At 43.6% G+C, this 24,409-nt stretch overlaps 1 protein-coding gene across 5 annotated transcripts in view; it reads right to left on the reverse strand.

Moving 5' to 3' along the window:
* Positions 1 to 24,409, reverse strand: part of USP31 (ubiquitin specific peptidase 31) — a 377,558-nt gene that overhangs the window by 190,740 nt on the left and 162,409 nt on the right. For all 5 annotated transcript variants that reach the window (XR_004536457.1, XR_004536456.1, XR_004536455.1 and 2 more), the window contains 4 exons: positions 16,986 to 17,105; positions 14,682 to 14,907; positions 1,938 to 2,096; positions 234 to 386 (listed from right to left, as the gene is read on the reverse strand). Coding sequence is in view for 2 of the 5 variants with exons in the window: in XM_033914358.1 (XP_033770249.1) it covers positions 234 to 386; positions 1,938 to 2,096; positions 14,682 to 14,907; positions 16,986 to 17,105 (658 nt within the window). In the remaining 3 variants the exon portion in view is untranslated. The remainder of the gene's footprint in view (positions 1 to 233; positions 387 to 1,937; positions 2,097 to 14,681; positions 14,908 to 16,985; positions 17,106 to 24,409) is intronic.

The following is a 24,409-nucleotide window of genomic DNA, read 5'->3' on the forward strand; positions in this document are numbered from 1 at the left end:
AGATACCAGATTACCAATTTTTTTTCTATTTGCTGTGAACCATCTCGAGCATAATTCACTGTCCTGGGCTCCAACTATCAACTGCTCATCCTTGATCACTGCAGCCCAGGACAGTGGATTATGGACGAGATGATTCACAGCAAGCAAACACCCCCATGACTCCCCTCACCCTGGCGCACACAAAAGCCCTGCAGTGTTCCCCATTCTGTATATAGTTGATGGGACAGACGCACCATCATCCTCGCTTTTTTCTCCAGTCAGTTCCACAGATTCAGACAGAGAGGCCAGAGATGTACGGCGGGAAGAAGCAGCTGAAGCAATACTTGGCTGTTTGCTACCAGGAAGCCTGCTCACCCAATGCTCACAGAGAGATGAACTTGTGGAGCCTACAGAAAAAAAATCAGGAGAATATCAGAGAAGATACAGACTAAAATACATTGTGTACCAGTGTTACTATGTGGTAAGCATTAGCCATACAGTGGCAGAAGTCAGAGCATTCATATCAGCCAATGGAAATAATATTCTTTTTTTTTTTTTTTAAATCTTTATTCATTTTAAAACTTACAATAAGTATCTCAGCAAATAAAAACATTTTAACTTAGATACAACACTTAATATTCTGCAATAATCCATTTTAAAAAGTTTGTCACCCTCCCTCCCCTCCATATCAAAAATATAACAGATATACCATATAATAAAATATTTCCTAACATTTCTTTCAATTATAGAAAGATCAAACTCTATCCCTCCTTCAATTAAATAATATTATATTAATATTATATATGGAAAAATATTGTAATGAGTAGACATCACTTTTTATGGGAGATTATATTTTACGCATTGGGGGGTGGGGGGGGTGTTATATTTTCCATTGAGAGTTTGTTTTTATTTCTTTAGGTAGGGCGGGAAGGAGGGGATTAATATTTTTATTTTAGATGATTTGGAAAGATGTTCAAGTGTTGTATTGAAATTATAATGATTATATTTCTGTACACTTAGTGTATGTTTGAAAATGATTCATGAATTTTAATTTCAGTAGGGTGGGGGGTGGGGATATATACTTTTGTTCTTGATGATATGATTTAAGATTTTCAAGTGTTACATTGAAATTTAATGGATATATTATTGTACACTTGTTTATGATTTAAAATGAATAAAGAATTAAAAAAAAAATAATAATATTATATATTATAAATAATATATAATTAATATTCTTTAAAATACAAAGCTTAACCCCCCCCCCCCCAGCTTTATTCATTTCTCTTGACCCTCTGAATAATAATATAAATTAAAACTAGCTGAAACCTGCAAAGATCTGTGGTCAAACTGAATATTTATCTTGGAACACCCTCTTCAACCTAATCCCTCTGAACCTTACCTACATCACTCCTCCCTCCCCGTACTTCTCTTGCCTAGTATTTCTAAATCACCTTTTCAAGTTAGCTGAAAGTACTTTTCATTTTTTAGACCTGTTCCTCTCAGCTCCTCATTCCTTTTTAACCCAATTTCATTTCTTTCTGTCTCACAAGACTTGCCACTTATCTCTGCCAACTCAGCCTTTTATAAGAACGTAAGAATAGCCATATTGGGTGAGACCAATGGTCCATATAGCCCAGTGTCCTGGTTCCAACAGTGGCCATGCTTTTTTTGCTTTAGGTTTCTTTTTCTTTGTTTTCAGAACTGTAGAAACTCCCACTGCCAGAACCATTATTACCCTGGTCCTTCCCTCATTATGGACAAAGACTGATGAAAATTACTTCCTGTTTCATGATGCAGTTTTATCACACCTTTCCACTGGAAGAACCTGCCAGGCAGTGAAACAGAATGAGAATACTTTGTTCTTTGCTGGTTAAAACATTTATAAGGGCCTGATGGTGCTTGCTCTATAAACTACCGACCTACTGCATTTAAAGGAAAAGCTAGTCTAGTCTGTTTACCTGCTACAGAGCTGTTCGCTGACCAGGCTGGGATTGCTGCTCGCCTCTGGTAGAACAGAATGTATGCTGTCTGTTTGCAGACTTCCTCTTCCGCTAACTGCTGAACATCACTGTCATCAAAGCAATACCAGAGCCCGTCCACAGAATTCTTACAGTATGCTGAGGAGAAACAGTCACATAGATACCATTACCGCTTTCTCCTTCCAATGCAAGTGTTTGGCAAGCCCTGCACTAGAGAACTGCCTTGTTAGCTATAGTACTAACCATCTACTGCCCTATTATTTGTCTAATGCTCCCTCCCTGGGGGGGGGGGGGGTGTCATGTGACCATGCCTGGCTTTTATTCCAGACCATTCTGTGAAAGCCTAAAGGCCTCTCTCGCACATCTCTTCCCTTGTTAGGTATTTATTTGCATTTAAATTTCATACACTATGAACACCCAAACTGAGTTACAAAATACAGCAACAGAAATACCACTGAATAAAAAACAATCGGGTCAACATTCAAAGCGATTTCAGCATGTTTAAATCATACTCTACAGGCCAACCACAGAAATTCAGCAGCACTTTACTGGGCAGTGTCACCGAATATCAGCTCCAACCAGTCATTTGGACTAAATAGGGATATTCCAAGGGAGATTTTGAAGCTATGTAGCTGTCAACTAGGCAACCAAACAAGACCACATATACAGCAGTCCTAACCTTGGTCCTTTAGCTACGTAGAGGTAGACACCTGCAGAGATTCCACCTCCTCCCGCCCTGGTGGCTCAATTCACTAAAATAGCTGCTGAAAGTTCTACTCGAGTCTCATAGTACCATCACTAAAGGTCAACCTCCTTTAGTGATAGTGATAGTCAGCATTTAAGAAACACTGACTGCCGTCAGCTGAACACTGATCAGAACACACAATCCACAGCTCATGCATCCAAGGTACTGGAGGAACTGAAAGAAATTCTGGTGGCTCTGCTGGCTGATGTTTTCAATGCTTCTCTGAAAAGAGAAGATGGAACTTCTATCTATGTGGGTGTAGTCTACAGACCTCCAACTCAATCGCAGCAAATTGATAAGGATCTGATTGTGGATATCCAAAAGTTTGGAAGGAAAGAGGAGGTTCTGCTGTTGGGAGATTTCAACCTGCCGGATGCAGACTGGAATGTTCCGTCTGCAGAATCGGAAAGAAGTAGGGAGATTGTGGATGCCTTTCAAGAGGCTCTGCTCAGACAAATGGTGACGGAACCCACAAGGGAAAAAGCGATATTGGATCTGGTCCTCACAAATGGAGAGAGTATCTCTAATGTTCGAGTGGGTGCTCACCTGGGAAGTAGCGATCATCAAACGGTTTGGTTTGATATAACGGCTAAAGTGGAGAGCGGCCGCACGATACTTAAAATCCTAGATTTCAAATGTACGGACTTTAATGCTATGGGAGAGTACCTGAAGAAAGAGCTGTTAGGATGGGAGGACATAAGAGAAGTGGAAAGACAGTAGCCTAAGCTAAAAGGAGCGATAAAAATGGCTAAGGACCTTTATGTGAAGAAAATCAATAAAAACAAGAGAAAAAGGAAGCCGATATGGTTCTCCAACCTAGTGGCTGAGAAAATAAAGGCGAAAGAGTTGGCGTTCGTGAAATATAAAAAAACCCAAGAAGAGGAGAGCAGAAAGGACTACAGGGTGAAACTGAAAGAAGCCAAGAGAGAGATACGTCTGGCGAAAGCACAGGCGGAAGAACAAATGGCTAAAAATGTAAAAGGGAGACAAAAATTTTTTCAGATATATTAGTGAAAGGAGGAAGATGAAAAATGGAATTGCTAGGCTAAAAGATGCTGGGAACCAATATGTGGAAAGTGATGAGGAGAAAGCGAATATGTTAAACAAATACTTCTGTTCTGTGTTCACAGAAGAAAATCCTGGAGAAGGACCGAGATTGTCTAGCAAAGTTACACGAGAAAATGGAGTAGATTCTGCGCCGTTCACGGAGGAGGGTGTTTATGAGCAACTTTAAAAACTGAAGGTGGACAAAGCGATGGGACCAGACGGGATCCATCCCAGGATACTAAGGGAGCTCAGAGAGGTTCTGACGAGTCCTATTAAAGACTTGTTCAACAAATTCCTGGAGACGGGAATGATTCCTGGGGATTGGAGGAGAGCAGATGTGGTCCCTATTCATAAAAAGTGGTCACAGGGATGAAGCAGAAAACTACAGGCCGGTAAGCCTCACTTCAGTTGTTGGAAAAATAATGGAAGTTTTGTTGAAAGAAAGGATAGTGTACTTCCTTGAATCTAATGGGTTACAGGATCCGAGGCAACATGGCTTTACAAAAGGTAAATCGTGCCAAACGAACCTGATTGAATTTTTTGATTGGGTGACCAGAGAGCTGGATCGAGGACATATGCTAGATGTAATTTACTTGGATTTCAGCAAAGCCTTTGATACAGTTCCTCATAGGAGGCTGTTGAACAAACTTGAAGGGCTGAAGTTAGGACCCAAAGTGGTGAACTGGGTCAGAAACTGGCTGTTGGACAGACGCCAGAGGGTGGTGGTTAATGGAAGTCGCTCGAAAGAAGGAAAGGTGAGTAGTGGAGTCCCTCAGGGATCAGTGCTGGGGCCAATCCTGTTCAATATGTTTGTGAGTGACATTGCTGAAGGGATAGAAGGAAAAGTGTGCCTTTTTGCAGATGATACCAAGATTTGAACAGAGTAGACACCGAAGAGGGAGTGGAAAAGATGAAAAAGGATCTGCAAAAGTTAGAGGAATGGTCTAATGCCTGGCAACTAAAATTCAATGCAAAGAAATGCAGAGTAATGCATTTGGGGATTAATAATAGGAAGGAACTGTATATGCTGGGAGGAGAGAAGCTGATATGCACGGACCGGGAGAGGGACCTTGGGGTGATAGTATCCGAAGATCTAAAGGTGAAAAAACAGTGTGACAAGGCAGTGGCTACTTCCAGAAGGATGCTGGGCTGTATAAAGAGAGACGTAGTCAATAGAAGGTGTTGATGCCCCTGTACAGGTCATTGGTAAGGCTCCACTTGGAGTATTGTGTTCAATTTTGGAGACCGTATCTGGCAAAGGACGTAAGAAGACTTGAGGCGGTCCAGAGGAGGGCGACGAAAATGATAGGAGGCTTGCGCCAGAAGACGTATGAGGAGAGACTGGATATGTATACCCTAGAGGAAAGGAGAGACAGGGGAGATATGATTCAGACGTTCAAATACTTGAAGGGTATTAACGTAGAACAAAATCTTTTTCAGAGAAAGGAAAATGGTAAAACCAGAGGACATAATTTGAGGTGGAGGGGTGGTAGATTCAAGAGCAATGTTAGGAAATTCTACTTTACGGAGAGGGTGGTGGATGCCTGGAATGCGCTCCCGAGAGAGGTGGTGGAGAGTAAAACTGTGACTGAGTTCAAAGAAGCGTGGGATGAACACAAAGGGTCTAGAATCAGAAAATAAGATTAAATATTGAACTAAGGCCAGTACTGGGCAGACTTGCATGGTTTGTATCTGTATATGGCCGTTTGGTGGAGGATGGGCTGGGGAGGGCTTCAATGGCTGGGAGGGTGTAGATGTGCTGGAGTAAGTCTTAACAGAGATTTTGGCAGTTGGAACCCAAGCACAGAACAGGGTAAAGCTTTGGATTCTTGCCCAGAAATAGCTAAGAAGAAAAAATTTAAATTGAATCAGGTTGGGCAGACTGGATGGACCATTCGGGTCTTTATCTACCGTCATCTACTATGTTACTATGGATTGGTAGCAAAGGACTGGAGAAGAACAGATGTGATCACTCTCTACAAAAGCAGAAGTAAGGAAGAGGTAAGAAGCTACAGGCCGGTAAGTCCAACTTCTATAGTAAGTAAATTAATGGAAATGCTTTTAAAACAGAGTAGTGCAGTTTCTGGAACCCAATAGATTATAGAAGCCAAGGCAACATGGTTTTAGTTGAAGCAGGTCTTGTCAGACAAATTAGATCAATTTATTTGACTGGGTGACCAGAGAGCTGGATAGAGGGAGAGTGCTAGATGTGGTGTATTCAGATTTTAGCAAAACCTTTGAACAGACTACTTTACAGGAAAGGCCCCATACCTGGAAAAACTATAGAACATACAAATCTACCCCACTGTGATTTCAGATCACACAATGGTGATGAAATTTGAAAAGGAGGGGGTGGGACATATTGGACTCACTCTTGGAATGTTACTCTAAGGAGATACAACAGAAGCTTCAGCAGGAATGGAGAGTGTCTCATGATGAATGAGATGATGAATAAGAAGCTGGAAAGGTTTGCTGTTTGGACTTTTAATTTTAAAAAAGGAGCATGGGAGAAGAGAAAGAAGGAGACAGGCAGCTTCCCTTTTGGTGGAGATTAAGGAGTGACAATCCCAGCATAAGAAAAAACACACGACTCCCATGCTCCTCAAGCAAGGGCAAACAAGAAAAGGGTTTTAGACCTTTTAGATATGCAACATATGATATGACATCTTTTAGCCTTTACCAAATGCAATTACATGGAAAATGACGACACCAGGGGAATTACTGGCTTGGTTGTTACAAAAACAACAAAGCTCCAGATGGGTGGAAGTCCTGCAGGGGATACAAATAGTGGCAAACAGGGACCCTGCAGTGCAATTTAGGTGATTTTATGAAAACCTCTATAAAGCAGATGGCAATGCTTTTATCCCAGACATAGATGTTTAGAGAAAAAGGAGCTACCCAAACTGAGGAACAACATTGGCTCAGTAGATATTCAGACATTAGAAGTAGTAGCAAGTGTTAAGAACTTATCTACCGAGAAAGCTGCTTGGAAGATGGCTTCACCATTGAATTTTATAAGTGAATAGTGCATTAACTTGCTCTCTTCTTGACCCACATAGATAATGGAGTTCTTGGGAGACAGGTGCTTCCTAGCAATATGTTTAAGGCCTATGTAGTGCTCTTCTCTAGTACACAGCTTTACTCAATACTGACATCAAGATTTTTTGGAAACCTGTTAGCGAATTGGTTTGAAAATGTCTTACCCTTCCTTGTTCACTAACTAATAGTAGATCAGTATAACAACAGGTGATTTCAAGTACCATTTATATAGAGACTAGAGCACTTTTATTCAAAAATTCAAAACTAAAACTTGAGCATTGTGAGCTCAAGTGTTGCCCAGATGGAAGCTGGTATTGCTTTTTGAATCCCTGAAGAAACCATCGGATTGTTGGTGAAACAAGATCTTGTAGGAGGAATTGTTGACCTGCCGCCGCTAATTATGCTGCAAAGCTGAACGCCATTGAAAAGACGGTCTCCTGTTACCGGCAAATTTTGGCCTGCTACAGCAAAAGTTCTGGCGCCAGAGCTAAGTTTCTTTTTTCTACTTTCATCTGTTGTTTGTTTAAACGCCTTTAAAACTATAGGCTTTTTTTATGAATTAATTATATATATAAAAAATGAAAAATTATAAAAATACTATTTTCTACTGTGCACTGTAGTGGGTTTGAAATCTCTTTAGATCCCTACATTCTTTTGGGTGTGAGCTTTTTGATGACAAAAACAACACTAGCTTAAAAATCATCAATGACTGCTACGTGATATAATAATTGAGGCTTTTTCTCCACCTTTTTGTTTGAATATTGGATCTGAGAAATTGAGTCCACTGCTGGCGAGTGACATTTTTATAAATTGTTGATTTTACTGTCACTATGATTTATTTATTGAGAGACATTTAAATACCTAAGTAATGTAAATGTGCACGAGTTGAGTCTCTTTCATTTGAAAGGAAACTCTGCAATGAGAGGGCATAGGATGAAGTTAAGAGGTGATAGGCTACAGAGTAATCTAAGGAAATACTATTTTACAGACAGGGTGGTAGATGCGTGGAACAGTCTCCCGGAAGAGGTGGTGGAATAGGTATGTGGGGTCTCTCAGGGAGAGAAAGAGATAACGGTTACTGCGGATGAGCAGACTAGATGGGTCATTTGGCCTTTATCTGCCATCATGTTTCTATGTTTTTATCTTGCATTGTCACAAGGAGGCAGCAGCGGTTTGGGTCTCCATAACTTGTTGAAATACCACAGAACAGCTGTTTTAAAAGCCCTGAAAGACCATCATGTTAGACCAGAAGAAAACCATTTGATGGGACTTAAAAATAATCATTTGGTTCTTCTTCATTTCTGAAGCTCTGCATGAAGCACTAGAGAAAATTGACAAGAATAAGATAACTATAGGGAGCAGCAACTGTTGGCACCCCTATTGAGAACCTGGGCCTGGGCTAAATAAAGATTAGGGATAACTGGGAAGTTGCAGAATCACATGCCCATGGCAATGGAATATCTTAAACTCTTGCAGACCAAGGTAGAATAACCCAATGTAATGGTACAATCTTGTATTCCACCAACTCCCACAAAAAGCTTCAAAGTATATAAAGCACAGTTACTTTTTTTTATTTTTTTAATCTTTATTCATTTTATGTTTAACATCAAGTGCACAGAAAGTAACAACAATCTGACTAATACATCACTTGAAATTCCACAAACATTTTCAATAAATAAAATTTATCCCCTCCCCTCCCACCATAATACTATTAAATAATACATATAATATAGTAAATTCTTCCATCCCTTCATAACAAATGAAATCCAGAAACCCACCCCCTCCCCATTTTTTCATTTATGTTAATCAGGGGAAAATGATATCTATTCATTACAATAATTTATTAATGGCCCCCCAACACATCCTTAAATTTATTAAAATATCCTTTTTGAACAGCTAATGTTCTTTCCATTTTGTATATGTGACACACTGATCTCCACCAAAAACTATAATTCAGTCTATTCCAATTTTTCCAATATGCATTATTTGTTGAATGGCAACACCTGTCAGAATCATTAAAAGTTTATTATTATTGGAAGATATTTGGCTCTTGGCTCTCATAGACATGCCAAATAAAACTGTGTCATATGATAATGCCACATGATTCTCTAACAATTTATTTGGCCCCAAATCGACTTCCAAAAAGCCATAATAAATGGACAATAAAACAGTAGATGATCTAAAGTCCCCGCATCGAGATGACAATGCCAACATCTATTAGACTTAAAGCAATCTAATTTTTGTAAACGAACAGGAGTCCAGAATGCTCTATGCCACAGTTCTTCAATCGCCGGTCCGCAGAAAATTCCTGCCGGTCCGCGCAGGACTGGCGAGATCAACTTCTTCAATTTCCTGCCGGTCCACGCAGGACCGGCAAGATCGAGGAGCTGTCCTTCACGCAGGACCGGAGAGATAATAGGGAGCGCCCCACACTGTGCTTTCTCCCCTCCCAGCAGCTCTCCTTACAAACGCAGTGATTGAAGAAGGAAGCCTTGGAGCTTTTGCTGAATCGGGCCGCCTCTGATGATGCAACTTCCGCTTTCTTCAGAGGCGGTGTGACCCAACAAAGGACCCGGGGCTGCCTTACTGAATCGCAGCGCTGGCAAGTAAGGAGAGTTGCTGGGAGGGGAGAAAGCTGCTGGGTATGGTGAAAAAAAAAAAAGGGACAGCTGCTACTGGACCTGGATAGGGAGAAGGAGAGATGCTGCTGGGAAGTGGGAGGGAAAGGAGTCTGGGAAGCTGCTGGGTAAGGGGGGAAAAGGAACAGCTGCTACTGGACCTGGAGAGGGAGAAGGAAAGATGCTGTTGGGAGGGAAGGAGGGAAAGGAGTCTGGGAAGCTGCTGGGAAAGGGGAAAAAGGGACAGCTGCTACTGGACCTGGATAGGGAGAAGGAGAGATGCTGCTGGGAGGGGAGGAGGGAAAGGAGTCTGGGAAGCTGCTGGGCATGGTGAAAAAAAAGGGATAGCTGCTACTGGACCTGGAGAGGGAGAAGGAGAGATGCTGCTGGGAGGGGAGGAGGGAAAGGAGACTGGGAAGTTGCTGGGCAAGGGAAAAAAAGGGACAGCTGGGCAAGGGGACAGCTGGGCAAGGGGGAAAAGGGACAGCTGCTACTGGACCTGGATAGGGAGAAGGAGAGATGCTGCTGGGAAGTGGGAGGGAAAGGAGTCTGGGAAGCTGCTGGGTAAGGGGGAAAAAGGAACAGCTGCTACTGGACCTGGAGAGGGAGAAGGAGAGATGCTGCTGGGATGGGAGGAGGGAAAGGAGTCTGGGAAGCTGCTGGGCAAGGGAAAAAAAGGGACAGCTGCTACTGGAGAGGGAGAAGGAGAGATGCTGCTGGGATGGGAGGAGGGAAAGGAGTCTGGGAAGCTGCTGGGCAAGGGAAAAAAGGGACAGCTGCTACTGGAGAGGGAGAAGGAGAGATGCTGCTGGGTTGGGAGGAGGGAAAGGAGTCTGGGAAGCTGCTGGGCAAGGGAAAAAAAGGGACAGCTGCTACTGGAGAGGGAGAAGGAGAGATGCTGCTGGGATGGGAGGAGGGAAAGGAGTCTGGGAAGCTGCTGGGCAAGGGAAAAAAAGGGACAGCTGCTACTGGAGAGGGAGAAGGAGAGATGCTGCTGGGATGGGAGGAGGGAAAGGAGTCTGGGAAGCTGCTGGGCAAGGGAAAAAAGGGACAGCTGCTACAGGAGAGGGAGAAGGAGAGATGCTGCTGGGATGGGAGGAGGGAAAGGAGTCTGGGAAGCTGCTGGGCAAGGGAAAAAAAGGGACAGCTGCTACTGGAGAGGGAGAAGGAGAGATGCTGCTGGGATGGGAGGAGGGAAAGGAGTCTGGGAAGCTGCTGGGCAAGGGAAAAAAAGGGACAGCTGCTACTGGAGAGGGAGAAGGAGAGATGCTGCTGGGATGGGAGGAGGGAAAGGAGTCTGGGAAGCTGCTGGGCAAGGGAAAAAAAGGGACAGCTGCTACTGGAGAGGGAGAAGGAGAGATGCTGCTGGGAGGGGAGGAGGGAAAGGAGTCTGGGAAGCTGCTGGGCAAGGGGAAAAAAGGGACAGCTGCTACTGGAGAGGGAGAAGGAGAGATGCTACTGGGAGGGGAGGAGGGAAAGGAGTCTGGGAAGCTGCTGGGCAAAGGAAAAAAAGGGACAGCTGCTACTGGACCTGGAGGGAAGCTTGAGGGCAAGGGAAAAAAAAGGGACAGCTGCTACTGGAGAGGGAGAAGGAGAGATGCTGCTGGGAGGGGAGGAGGGAAAGGAGTCTGGGAAGCTGCTGGGCAAAGGAAAAAAAGGGACAGCTGCTACTGGACCTGGAGGGAAGCTTGAGGGCAAGGGGAAAAAAAGGGACAGCTGCTACTGGAGAGGGAGAAGGAGAGATGCTGCTGGGAGGGGAGGAAGGGAAGAGAGTTACTGCTGGACAGGAGGAGGAGGGAAGGGAGAATGAAAAAAGGAAGGAAACAGCTGGCAGAGAGATTAGAGGAGGGGAAGGGGAGACACAGGCATGAGAAAGTAGAGAGATTGATGATAGGAAGGGGTCAGCAGAAAAATAAGCAGAGAGGGACAACGATGATAGATCTGGTGTAGGAGAGATAAAAATGAAGAGAGCAGTGAAGCTGGAATGAATCATGTAAAAAGGAGAGAGGGGGCACAAGCTGGATGGAAAGGGGAGAGGGGCATAGAAAGAAGACAGATACCATATGGAAGGGGGAGAAGACAGATACCATATGGAAGGGGGAGAGGACAGACAGTGGATGGAAGGGGCAGATGCTGGACTTAAGAGACAGAGAGGGCAGACGCTGGAAGGAAGAGAGTGAAAAGAAGATTGAAAGCAGATACCAGAGATGACAAAAAGTAGAAAAAAATAATTTTATTTCTATTTTGTGATTAGAATATATCAGATTTGAAATATATATCCTGCTAGAGCTGGTGTTAGACATAACTGGGGACTGCAAAACCCAGGCAGTGCTTCTTTAGCTTCCAGCTGGCTTAAGGCGCTCTCTGACCAGGGGGTAGTTGCCCTAGTTGCACTCCCCTAAAACTATTCCTGTCATGTGTGACTGCAGTATTCTGTTAGCATGATATTTCTGTGTAGCATTCTGTAATAATTTGGCTTGTTCAGTTTTCTTGATAGTAGAGGGGATATATGTGAAGGGGAGGGGAGACAGGGGTTTTGTTGATCCTTGCTCTGAATTATTTGTATTTATAAAATGACAATTGTACAGAATATTGTTTCTTTTTATACTTTAATAAAATACATTCAATATAAAATCATAACTGAGGCTTGTGTGGATGGGATCAAATGATTTGTGGGGACCGAGCTCGCGGAGATGGGGCGGAAACGAGGTTTTTAAATTTTAGTCCTAGTAGTTTGCCGGTCCACAAAATAATTCTTTTTTTTCTGCCGGTCCACGGGTGTAAAAAGGTTGAAGAACACTGCTCTATGCAACAGGAAAAACCACGTTTGCCTCATAGATGCAGACATTGTACATTTCATCCTCCAAGACCAAATTCGTGGCCATTGAGATGCAGTAATTTGATGCTTAATCTCAATGTTCCAAATATCCAAATACTTACTGTAACAGGTGTTATCCAGGGACAGCAGGCAGATATTCTCACATGTGGGTGATGTCATCCACAAAGCCCCAGTACGGAAGGTCTCAAGTGCATCACTACTTTAAGAACTTTAGACAGTTTGCGACTGACCGTGCAGCACATGCGCAAGTGCCTTCCAGTCTGATGTGCAGCTCCTCAGTTCAGTAAACCAGCTAAGAAACCAACCAGGGGAGGTGGGTGGGTTGTGAGAATATCTGCCTGCTGTCCCTGGATAACACTTGTTACAGTAAGTAACTGTGCTTTATCCCAGGACAAGCAGGCAGCATATTCTCACATGTGGGTGACCTCCAATCTAACTAGAATGGGATGAATAGGAGAGTTGGCCTTTTAGGAAAATAAATTTTGTAATACTGATTGGCCAAAGTGCCCATCCTGTCTGGAAAAAGATTCCAGAAAATAATGTGAGGTGAAGGTATGAACCAAGAACCAAGTAGAAACTTTCCAGATTTAATCAATAGGAGTAGAGCAGAGAAAAGCTACTGAAGCTGCCATAACTTAACTTTATGTGCTGTGACCCGACTCGTCAGTTGCAGCCCAGCCAGAGCATAACAGAACGAGATGCAAGCAGCCAACCAATTGGAAATCGTTCTCTTGGAAACAGGATGCCCCAACTTGTTAGGATCAAAAGAGACAAAATGCTGGGGAGATAATCTATGTGATTTAGTTCTTTGCAAATAGTAATCCAATGCTCGTTTGCAGTCCAGAGTATGAAGAGCCGTTTCCCCAGGATGAGAATAAGGCTTGGGAAAAAATACTGGAAGCACAATTGACTAATTGAGATGAAATTCAGTGACCACCTTAGGTAAGAACTTTGGCTGAGTGCAAAGCATAACCTTGTCATGGTGAAACACAGTAAATGGTGGATCTGCCACTGATGCTTGAAGTTCACTCACTCTTCAAGATGAGAAAGACAACTTTCCAAGTAAGGTACTTGAGATGAGCCGTAGATATTGGTTCAAACAGAGGCTTCATAAACTTAGAAGAACCACTTTGAGATCCTAGACCACTGGAGGTGGCTTGAGAGGTGGTTTGACACTGAAAAGTCCTTTCATGAATCTGGAGATCATAGAAACATAGAAAAAGACGGCAGATAAGGGCCGCGGCCCATCAAGTCTGCCCACCATAATAAAGGATGAGCAGTGAGAGGTTTTCTATCCACTGGCTGATGAAAAGCAGCAATAGCACTAAGATCAAGTTTCAAGTTTATTAGGTTTTTATATACCACCTATCGAGATTATCTAAGCGGTATTCAAGCATTTTCCCATCTAACGTACCTGGCGCCTTGGAGGACTAAGTGACTTGCCGAGGGTCACAAGATGTACTTTAATAGATGTGGATTTGAGTCCAGAATCAGACAAATGAAGGAGATAATCGAAAATAGAGGAAATAAGATATGGATTTTGGATCCTGGTGGTAAATTGCTATTGTTGCTGCTGGCCATGCCCTCTCTTCGAAGAAGAAATGTCAGACAAACCACACTTGCTGCATATGGCTCACACACTGACTCTGTCCCAAACACTGGTCAACAGGTTTTACACTGCCTATACTTTTCCCATTCTGGACATGCCAATATAGCCAGCTCTTACTGTCATTGGAGCACTTCCATTTAGATTGAGGCATCTAGCTGCAATGGCAAGGAACTGTCCCTCTGTCTTTTTTCTAAAGGGAAACTTTTATAAACTGCTCTCTTGCCAGGTACAGAGAATCTCAAAAATATGCCCTATGTGCCTGCCCAAAAAACTGGCCCTTGGCCCCTCCACAAACAAGTCTGTACTAGCATCATATAGCAGGGAATTTGCCAGGGACAGTGAAGAAAAGGAATCTCCCTACAAGGCACTGAAAAAAGGTCAGCCCCCCCCCCCAAGTCCTTCAACCTCAATCTCTATTCAGACAGGGGAAGATTAGTCATCCCCCTTTTGACTCTTTGGCCATCCTCCCAGACTGCTGTGCCAGACCAGGTCAGATGCTGCACCATCTGCTACAGAAATAGGAGCTTCAGCTGCACTAGCTCTATAATAGGAAGATGTCAGCTTCAGGAGCTTTATGTTGGTCTAGTAACGAGGAGGAACTCTACTTCCCTGGCCCTGGAACGTTATCCATATAATCTTCTCCTAACTAGTTTCCATGTATTACCCTCTACGATGTTCCCATCCTGATGACCTATAAGACCACCTTTCCCTGCCTCATTGCCCCTCAAATGCCCACCCTTCTTTGCTCTGGTCATTTATTGTGTAATAGCTATTGCCCTCTGCCCTAGACCATTATCCATACAATGCTTCCTTCCCAGCCTATTACCTGTATAATGCCCGCCTTGCATGGTACCCAAGTGATTGCACACAGCGTACAGATCATACAAATAGTGCTCAGGATCTCTGCCAAGACCATATGGCCTTCGCCAAGGTGACCAGTGTGAGGGCAGGCTCCAGCTGCTCTGACTGCGCTTCACCACATGAGGTGTCATGTCCAATCCCAGCAGTGGGAACTTCACTATATTTTGAAGCTTTATTCTGCGCTCTCCTTCCTGCATCATAAAGAAGAAAGCAAATCAGAGTGACCATCCTTACATTGAAAGTCATTTTCTTTCACATTATACAAGGACCATGAGCCTACTTTCTGAAGCAAAACAAAGCCCAATTGATCATTGGTTTTCCCCCTAAGTTTTCAAAAAGCTATCAGGCCAATACTAAAATCCAGCAGTCTTCATACACACACAATTTTCTAAGCTGACAACTTCTTATTGTTAAAAGTAAATAAGAGGTGTCAGAGCTCTACGGTACAGCAGAAAGTAAGTTGGAACCGACTACCTCTGCCACTTAAACAGTGGCAAAATATGACCTCGCTTATGCTATGTCCAAAGTTTGGTGATAGATTGGATATATTTTCTCTGGTGCTGTAATGACACCACCTATGATTGTTTTTGAGTTTTGTTTTCATGGAACATTTTTTTATCACTGTGTATGTGGTTTATGATCTGCCGTGGATAAACGTATATTATGTATATTGGTATTAGATCCCTAATGTGTGTTTAGTTAGGACAGAAAACTTGTATTGAAAAACTTACGCTGTTGAGGATTACTCTGAACTCTATTTTATGTTTATTGGTATTAGACCCCCTAGTATGTATAGAATTAGGACACAACCTTGTATTGTAAAAATTGTTCTGTAACTGTCATATTGTAACCTGTTAACTGTATTTTATGTATGTTTAACCTGTAACCCATTCTGAGCTCCCTGGGAAAAATGGGATAGAAAACAAATTAAATAAATAAATACTGTATAAAAACTCAATATATACTGTATATATCAGTACATACAATGACTAGGGTATTGGAAAAAACATGCATATAGGCAAATGTCTCTATATGCACACAGAATACAACAGCCACCATTATATGCACAGAGCAGTGAAATGTGGTCACATTACATACAGTTCAGCTTTACTGTCCACATTCCACCTTTCCTCCGATACTGATAATGCCAAACACACTATCACCCCTTTGCACATCAGCAGATGGAGCAGTTATACATTTACTGGCCACTAGTGAGGGAGGAGAGTTGTTTTAATTTATTAACCTTTATTTCTTATAACTAAGGATTCACAGTGCTTATGTCAGACTTTCTTGACTCGTTACCATTTTTCTTTCTACCGCTTCTACTGGGAAGTCCTAGCAACCTTTCCGTCTCCTCTGCTGTCTTCCTCTTATAGGGTGTGCAGATTTAGGTCCTGTCACACAGCTTTTGGTGTACACCCCCATAGCTTTTTCACAGCCTCTCTCTCTAGACCACTTCAAACCAACTTATCCTTTTGCAGCTATGGCCTATAAAACTGTGCACAATATTTCTGAGGTCTTACCACAACTCTCTGAAGTGGTATTCTCTCCTCCTCTTCTCTCCCAGTTATGCAATTCTGACAAAGACCAACAAACTTCTTTACTCTGGCCACTACTTTATTGCAGCTTTCTCTCCTTGAGACCAGACACAATTACTCCAAGATGAGACTGCTGACTGATCACAGATTTGTCACCCCCTTGCACTTCTACAACCCAAATACATGATTCTTCACTTTCTGCAGTCTTAACATCCAAGCACCTGGCCAATTCTTTAACTTTCTCAAACCACTTCTCATTCCATCTGCCCTTACAGGGGTGTCTACTCTGTTCCACATCTTAGTGTCATCTGACACAAGATAAATTTTACTTCCTAATTCCTCTGCCACATCACGCACAAGGATATTGAACAGAAATGGTCCCAGGGCAGATCCCTGAGGCACTCTCCTTCCTTTTCTCAGAACTTCTGAGGGAACAAAAACAAATACTGAATTTGTTTCAAGAATTGTATGCAACAAGGAGGTTTGTTTTTAAATTTGAGGGTTTTGTCTTGGGGGATGCAAGTTTTTTATTTCATAGTTTTGTATATCTACCTAAATACCATGATAATGTTTAAACATGGGATAAAAATACATTAAACATCTGAGTATGCTACCCAGCCATGATCCAAAGGATATAACTCTTCATTAGAGATGGTCTGTAAGAGTCAAAATGGGCAGCAGCAGTCTGGCTGCAATTAGCTGAGTTGCAGGATCAGAATAGTAAGTCCCACCTGTCTGAACCTCTTCAGGTGGATTATAAGAACATCAGGCAGAGTCCACAAACTCAGTTTAATGCTTCCTTGCTGCAGCTGCTTGCAGTGTGGACAGCGCCAGGCATCATCTGGGGCCAGCTGGAAACAAACATTATAAAGCAAAAACAGCACCAAGTTAGCATATCAAACAGATTAAAACCAAAGCAAAAATCAGCACCAACCTTCAACTGTTTCTCTCACTGGTCTGAGCCTTCAACCTCAAGGTAAGAATGTGCTTATCTCCAATGGGTGTTTTCAATAGACAGCAGGATTGATCAGATATTCAAGTGGGTGATGACACTGCACAACAGCAGCTCTCCAAGAGCCCAGACCTTCCTGTAAAGTTACCCCGCCAACCACAATCCCTACATACCTCCTTCCAGAGCAGTGTCAGGCTAGCAGCACTCTAAACATGCTGCTTTGCATCCTTCTCTCGTCAGGGAATGCCTTCTGCCGCATCACTGATGATGTCATCAGTAACGCAGCACACAGAAGGCTTTGACGAGTGATGGCTGTGAAGCAGCCTGTTTAAAGTGCTGCCAGTCCGACGTTGCTCTGCAAGGTGACTTACAGTTTGACATTATGGGAATACAAATTAATACACTACAAACAAAATAGCAGAAGATACAGTTCATAAAGAGAAAAGACTAAAACAAAGAATTCATTCAGTCTCTCCTCTATGGCCTTTATCCTTCCTGAGTGCCCCTGTTGTTCCTTGGTCATCCAACAATCCCACAGATTCCTTCACAAGTTTTCCACTTCTGATGTACCAGAAAAAAAAAATTGTTAATATGAGTTTTTGCCTCTTTTGGCAAATTTCTTTTCATATTCTTTCTTAGCTTTATCTATCAATGCTTTACATCTAACTTGCACAGCTTATGAGGGGGTGTTGATAAGTCCTTGTCTTTGTAAAGAAAACAAGCTACGGGATTGAAAAAATTTATTTATAATACATATTCACCACCGAGTTCCACTCACTTATGATTTCATTGTTCTAACTTCTTTAACCCATCAAAGAAAAATTATTTTGGTTGTGCTGCAAACTAGCCAGGTAAACCGCCGAAAGGGTGGGTAGGTGGGGGGGAAGTGCTCACTGCAGGCACGGGGACAAAGCCATACACCGACCCGTGGAGTGGTCAATGGCCTTGTCCCCGCAGTTAAGGGAGGGAAGGCGCGTGGCCCCCTCCCTACCTCCAGCCAAATTTATCTCCCTCCCTCCCCCTTACCTTTGCAGCGCTTTAGAAAATAAACTGAAGCCGGCAAAGCCTGCCTGTGCCACCCTGCAGTCGTGTGTGTGTGGGCGGAAGCTTCTCCTCTGACGCAACTTCCGGTTTTACCTCGATGAAGCTAATCTGTGCATCAAGTTTTCCGATGAAGCTAATCTGTGCAACATAGTGGACAAAAGCACCGTGCCAGACACTATGACGCAGGACCTATACTTACTAGAACAATGGTCCGCAACCTGGCAACTGGGTTTTAATGCCAAAAAGTGTAAGGTTATGCACCTTGGCTGCAGAAACCCAAGCAGAACTTACACCCTGAATGGTGAGACCTTAGAAAGAACTGCTGCAAAATGGGACCTAGGTGTAATCATTAGTGAAGATATGAAGACTGCCAATCAAGTAGAGAAAGTATCATCCAAGGCTAGACAAATGCTGGGTTGCATCCGTAGAAGTTTTGTCAGCCAGAAGCCCGAAGTAATAATGCCATTGTACAGGTCCATGGTGAGACCTCATCTGGAATATTGTGTTCAATTTTGAGGCCACATTATCAAAAGGATGTGCTGAGAATGGAGTCGGTTCAGCGAATGGCCACTAGGATGGTCTCAGGCCTCAAGGATCTCCCATATGAAGAACGTCTAGGTAAGTTGCAGCTATACTCTCTCGAGGAACGCAGAGAGAGGGGAGATATGATAGAGGCGTTCAAATATGTTACTGGCCGTATTGAGGTAGAAGAAGATATGTTTTTCCTTACAGGACCTACGGCAACAAGAGGGCATCCGTTAAAAATCAAGGGTGGGAGATTTCATGGTAACACTAGGAAGTATTTCTTCACCGAAAGGGTAGTTGATCATTGGAATAATCTTCTTCAGGTAATTGAGGCCAGCAACATGCTCGATTTTAAGAAAAAAAATGGAATAAGCATATGGGTTCACTTTGAGGAAGTGATTAGGGGGGAGGGTTCTTAAGAGTGGGCAGACTTGTTGGGCCGATGGCCCTTTTCTGCCATCATAGTCTATGTTTCTATGTTTCAGGTGAGGCTGGACTCATTTAGAGCATGGTCTTTGACTTAGGGGCCGCCGCGTGAGCGGACTGCTGAGCATGATGGACCACTGGTCTGACCCAGCAGCGGCAATTCTTATGTTCTTAAGTGATTTGAGGAGAGGGGTAATATAAGTATGGTGGCTTTCGTGAAATATAAGTCATGCAGCAGAATTTTGGACAGATTGAAGATGAGAAAGGTGGTTGAGTGGAAGATATACTAACTATTGTTATCACATCTTCTGGCAACGAGTTCCAGAGCTTAACTATTTGTTGAATGAAAATGTATTTTCTTCTATTTGTTCTAAAACTATTACTATGTAACTTGATGGAGTGCGTCCTAGTCTTTGTACACAGATCCCCGCCAAGGCTTTCCTCCTTTTAAAACATGTGTCCTAATATTTCTTTTTTTGAAGGCTGCCTTAGAAGCAAGGAGGAAGCTGGGATGGGAATGATTCTGGAAAAGTAAGAACAAGGAGAAGTCCATATTCACCTCCAGTCTGCTGCCTCTCCTAAGACCTGAAGTACAAACCAACAGGAATCTCGCCCCATCCAATACTGGCAGGTGTCTTGTGAATACCTTACCAGTCTGGTTTGAGGCTCAGTGCTTAAGAGGGAAAATCTTCCAAGCTCAATCAGGACAAAAGTCCATAGACTGATCTCTGAGAGTTCACCAGTCAGAGGACTCGACCAAGCTTAAAGCAAAACAATTTGCTGCTCCAATCCATCTGCACCATCTGCTGGAAGCAGAGAATACTGTCAAGATCCAGGGCTGCACCACACCTTGTACAGGTAATGCCATCATGGCCATTTCAGAGTTCTCTACCTCCATTTGCTGGTAGGTGAACGTAATCCACTCATCTGGTCTGGTCTATAAAGATAATGAATTTTCATTTTCAAGTGCTTTGGAAGGACTTGAGGATACTGTTTTCCCTTCAGGCTAGTGATGGTCCTCAGAAGGCAACTGTGCTATAGGCCTGGATACCTCAGATGCACAAACATAAGAACATAATGGGTGACCAATCTCAAGGCACTGCACTAGAGGTGGAGCGTTGTTCCACTGAAGATTCCTGTCTCATATGTGCAGGTGATCTTTTTCAGTGTTAAAGTAGTTGCAGAGGCCATCTCTATGGGTTCTAGAAGATATGAACACAATGCTTGCAATTGCTCTGGTTATAGTCTACACTCAAGCAGATGAAGTACTTGAAATGAGTGTTGAAGCTTTAGATTCTTCTGCCACATTTTGGGCAAGGTCTGAATCCTGATATTGGTGAAATACCGAGAATAACAAAAAGAAAAGAAATAATATGATGAAAATCAGAAGTACTCTAACAATTTGCACACAAACTTGGGAGAGCTTGATTTAATATCTGTTCAGCTAAGCAGAAAACACAAAACTGAGAAACTCAGGAGATTGTCACATACAGGAAGGGCCATGCACGCTCAGACCTTGGTGTAATGTTCTGAGTTCTGGGAAGGAAAAAGTAGGCTCTTACCTGCTAATTTTCTTTCTTTTAGTCCCTCCAAACCGGCACAGAAACAAATGGAAGTTCTTCTTTACCCAGAGAGTGGTAGAAAACTGGAACGCTCTTACGGAGGCTGTTACAGGGGAAAACACCCTCCAGGGATTCAAGACAAAGATAGACAAGTTCCTGCTGAACTAGAACGTACGCAGGTAAGGCTAGTCTCAGTTAGGGCACTGGTCTTTGAGCCAAGGGCCGCCGCGGGAGCGGACTGCTGGGAACTATGAACCAATGGTCTGACCCAGCAGCAGCAATTCTTATGTTCTTATAGTTTGCATTTCTCTGCCAGCAGGTGAAGACAGAGACATTCACTTTTGGCTGTAGTATAAGTAGGTTGTGCAGTAGAGAATGAAACAGGGAAAAAAAATCTGTCCCCGTCACCGGACCACCATCCCTTTCACTGCCCCGTCCCCACCGGCCCCTTCACCGCCTCGTTCCCGCTGGCCTCTTCACTGCCCCGTCCCATTCACCCTTCCCTCTCGCCACCTCACTACCCTTCGGCACCCCTAACGCGGTCTGTGCATCTCCCTCCCTCCCCCTTACCTTCGCTGCGCGTTTTAAGGTTTGAGAAGCTTGTTGACAGCCGCCAGAGTGTTCATGCCGGAAGTTGCGTCAGAGGAGAAGCTTTTGCCCACACACGCATGCGACTATACGTATGCTCCAGCGGCTTTCAACAAGTCTCAAAGCTTAAAACGCGCTGCAAAGGGGAGGGACGAAGATAGATTCGGGTAGGTAGGAAGGTGACCGCACACGTTCCCTAACCTTAACTGCAGGGGCAAGGCCATTCACCACTCCACGGGGCAGTGGATGGCCTTGTCCCCATACCTGTGGTGAGCACCTTCCCCCCTCCACCGCATTGGCGGGTTACCCGCGGGTAACATCCACCGTGTCATTCTCTATTGTGCAGTCCCATCTACAATCAGTTTGACAAATTGCCAAGCAGAACTAAGAACTTAACTGTGAACTATAAACACTAACAGCAGTCCCAGAAGAACATCAAGAAATTGTCCCAAATGGACAGGGCAAAATACTGTTGGATACTGATTAGAATAAGAACCTTCAAAAACATCCCCACAGCTCACCAGCTACATCAGATGAACCAAACACAGCAACTCTTATTGAACTCCCCAACAACCTAGATAAAGTTACCACAGAAAAAAAACGTACTCTTCGAGAAAAAACACTGAATACCAAAATGACAGGGTGGGGTCTGTGCTGGTCTTGAAGGACTAAAAGAAAGAAAATTAGCAGGTAAGAACCTAATTTCTCCTTTAGCATTCCTCCAGACCGGCACAGAAATGGATGGGACATACCAAAGCAGTACCCATCATGGATGGTACCCCCAAAGGGCCTCCACAAGAACACGCTCACTGAACACTGAGGCCTGATGTGCCTGAAGGTCCACACAGTAGAGTCACACAAAGGAATGGAGAGAAAACCAAACTGCAACTTTACAGATATCCACAGGAGGCACATGAGAAGACTCTGCCCAAGAAGCTGCTTGACCCCGTGTGGAATGAGCTTTGAGAAAATCTGATACAGGCTTCTTTTGAAGAAAGTACACAATAGAGTAGACATGCTGGATGGTGTGAATGACATGAAGAAAGACCTGGTGAAGCTTGAAGAATGGTCTGAAATTTGGCAGCTAAAATTTAATGCTCAGAAATGCAAGGTCATGCATTTGGGCTGCAAAAACCAGAGGGAACGATACAGTTTTGGGGGGGAAGAACTTTTGTGCACGATGGAAGAGCAGGACTTGGGTGTGATTGTATGTGATGATCTTAAGGTGGCCAAACAGGTTGAAAAGGTGACAGCGAAAGCTAGAAGGATGCTAGGTTGTGTAGGGAGAGGTATGGCCAGTAGGAAATAGGAGGTATTGATGCCTCTGTATAAGATTCTGGTGAGACCTCATTTAGAATACTGTGTACAATTCTGGAAGCCCCACCTTCAAAAAGATATAAAAAGGATGGAATCAGTCCAGAGGACTGTGGTCTTCATGATAAGGCGTATGGGGACAGACTTAATTATCTCAATTTGTATACTTGGAGGAAAGGCATGATAGAGACATTTAAATACCTACGTAATATAAATGTGCATGAGTCGAGTCTTTTTCATTTGAAAGGAAACTCTGCAATGAGAAAGCATAATAAGAAGTTAGGAGGTAATAGGCTCTGAAGTAATCTGAGGAAATACTTTTTCATGGAAAGGCTGGTAGATCCGTGGAACAGTCTCCCGGAAGAGGTGGTGGAAAGAGAGACTGTGTCTGAATTCAGGAGGGCCTGGGATAGGCACGTGAAATCTCTCAGAGAGAAAAAAAAAGAGATAGTGGTTACTGTGGATGGGCAAACTAGATGGGCCATTTGGCCTTTATCTACCGTCATGTTTCTATGTTTCTTTGAAGCAATAGTCTCTTTGATCCAGCGTGTAATCATAGCCTTGGAAGTATTGTCCCCCTTACGAGGACCCACTAAGAGGACAAAATGACAATCCTACTTACGGAAATCTTGAGTCCGCTGAACATAAGCAAGGATGACTCTATGGACTTTGCGCAACTGTCTCTGCTCCAAAGAGCCCTCCCGATTACCGAAGACCGGAAGAACAACTGATTGGTTGACATGAAAAAGCAAAACCACCTTCGGCAGAAACAAGGGAACTGGCCCTAGCATGACCCGCTCCCTGGAAAACTCCAGGAAGGGAAGCCTATATGAAAAGGCTTGCAGTTCTGAAACACGCCTCGCTGACATAATGGCCACCAGGAACACCGCCTTGAGAGTAAGATCCTTCAACATGCAGGATCCGAGAGGCTCAAAAGGAGGGCGAACCAGCATGGAAAGAACCAGATTGAGATCCCAGACTGGAATTAAAGGACGAACTGGAGACCAGAGCAATTTTTCTGTATTCATGAACTGAATCACATCCGGAGAAGAGGCCAAATGCCAACCATGCAACAGACCGTGAAAAGAAGACAAAGTTGCAATCTGAACCCTGAGGGAGGACCAGGCAAGACCTATCCAGCAAGAACTCCAAGATGTGAAGCAAAGATTTGCGGAGAACCATGCCATGCGCAAAACACCATTGCTCAAAAAGATACCAAACTCACACAAAGCTCAGAGATGAAAAGTCTCCAAGAACCCAAGAAGTTGGAGATCACCTTATCTGAATAACCTTTGTTACTTAGACTTTCAAGAGCAAAACCATAAGACAAAAGGGACCCAGATTGAACATGGGAATGTGACCATGAGTCAGAAGGTCAAGCGAGAGGGACAGAAGAGGATCCACTACAAGACGAAGAACCAGATCCACATACCACGGGCACCTGGGCCAGTCCAGAGCCACCAGGATCACGCGGCCTGCATGTCAAGCAATGTGAAGGACTCTGCCCACCAGTGACCAGAGAAAAGACACAGCCAAGGTTGCACCAGAGCATCCAGCTCCTCGGCTTGCTAATCCTTGCGCCGACTGAAGAACCTTGGCGTTTTAGCATTGATATCTGTGGCCATCAGGTCCCTGACTGGCCAGCCCCATGACTGAACAATCAACTCGAAGGCTTCTAGACCAAGACATCACTCTCTGGGATCCAGCACATGACGACTGAGGAAGTCAGCTATATGAGAAGCTG

The sequence above is a fragment of the Geotrypetes seraphini genome, chromosome 11, assembly GCF_902459505.1.
Source record: "Geotrypetes seraphini chromosome 11, aGeoSer1.1, whole genome shotgun sequence".
NCBI lineage: Eukaryota > Metazoa > Chordata > Amphibia > Gymnophiona > Dermophiidae > Geotrypetes > Geotrypetes seraphini.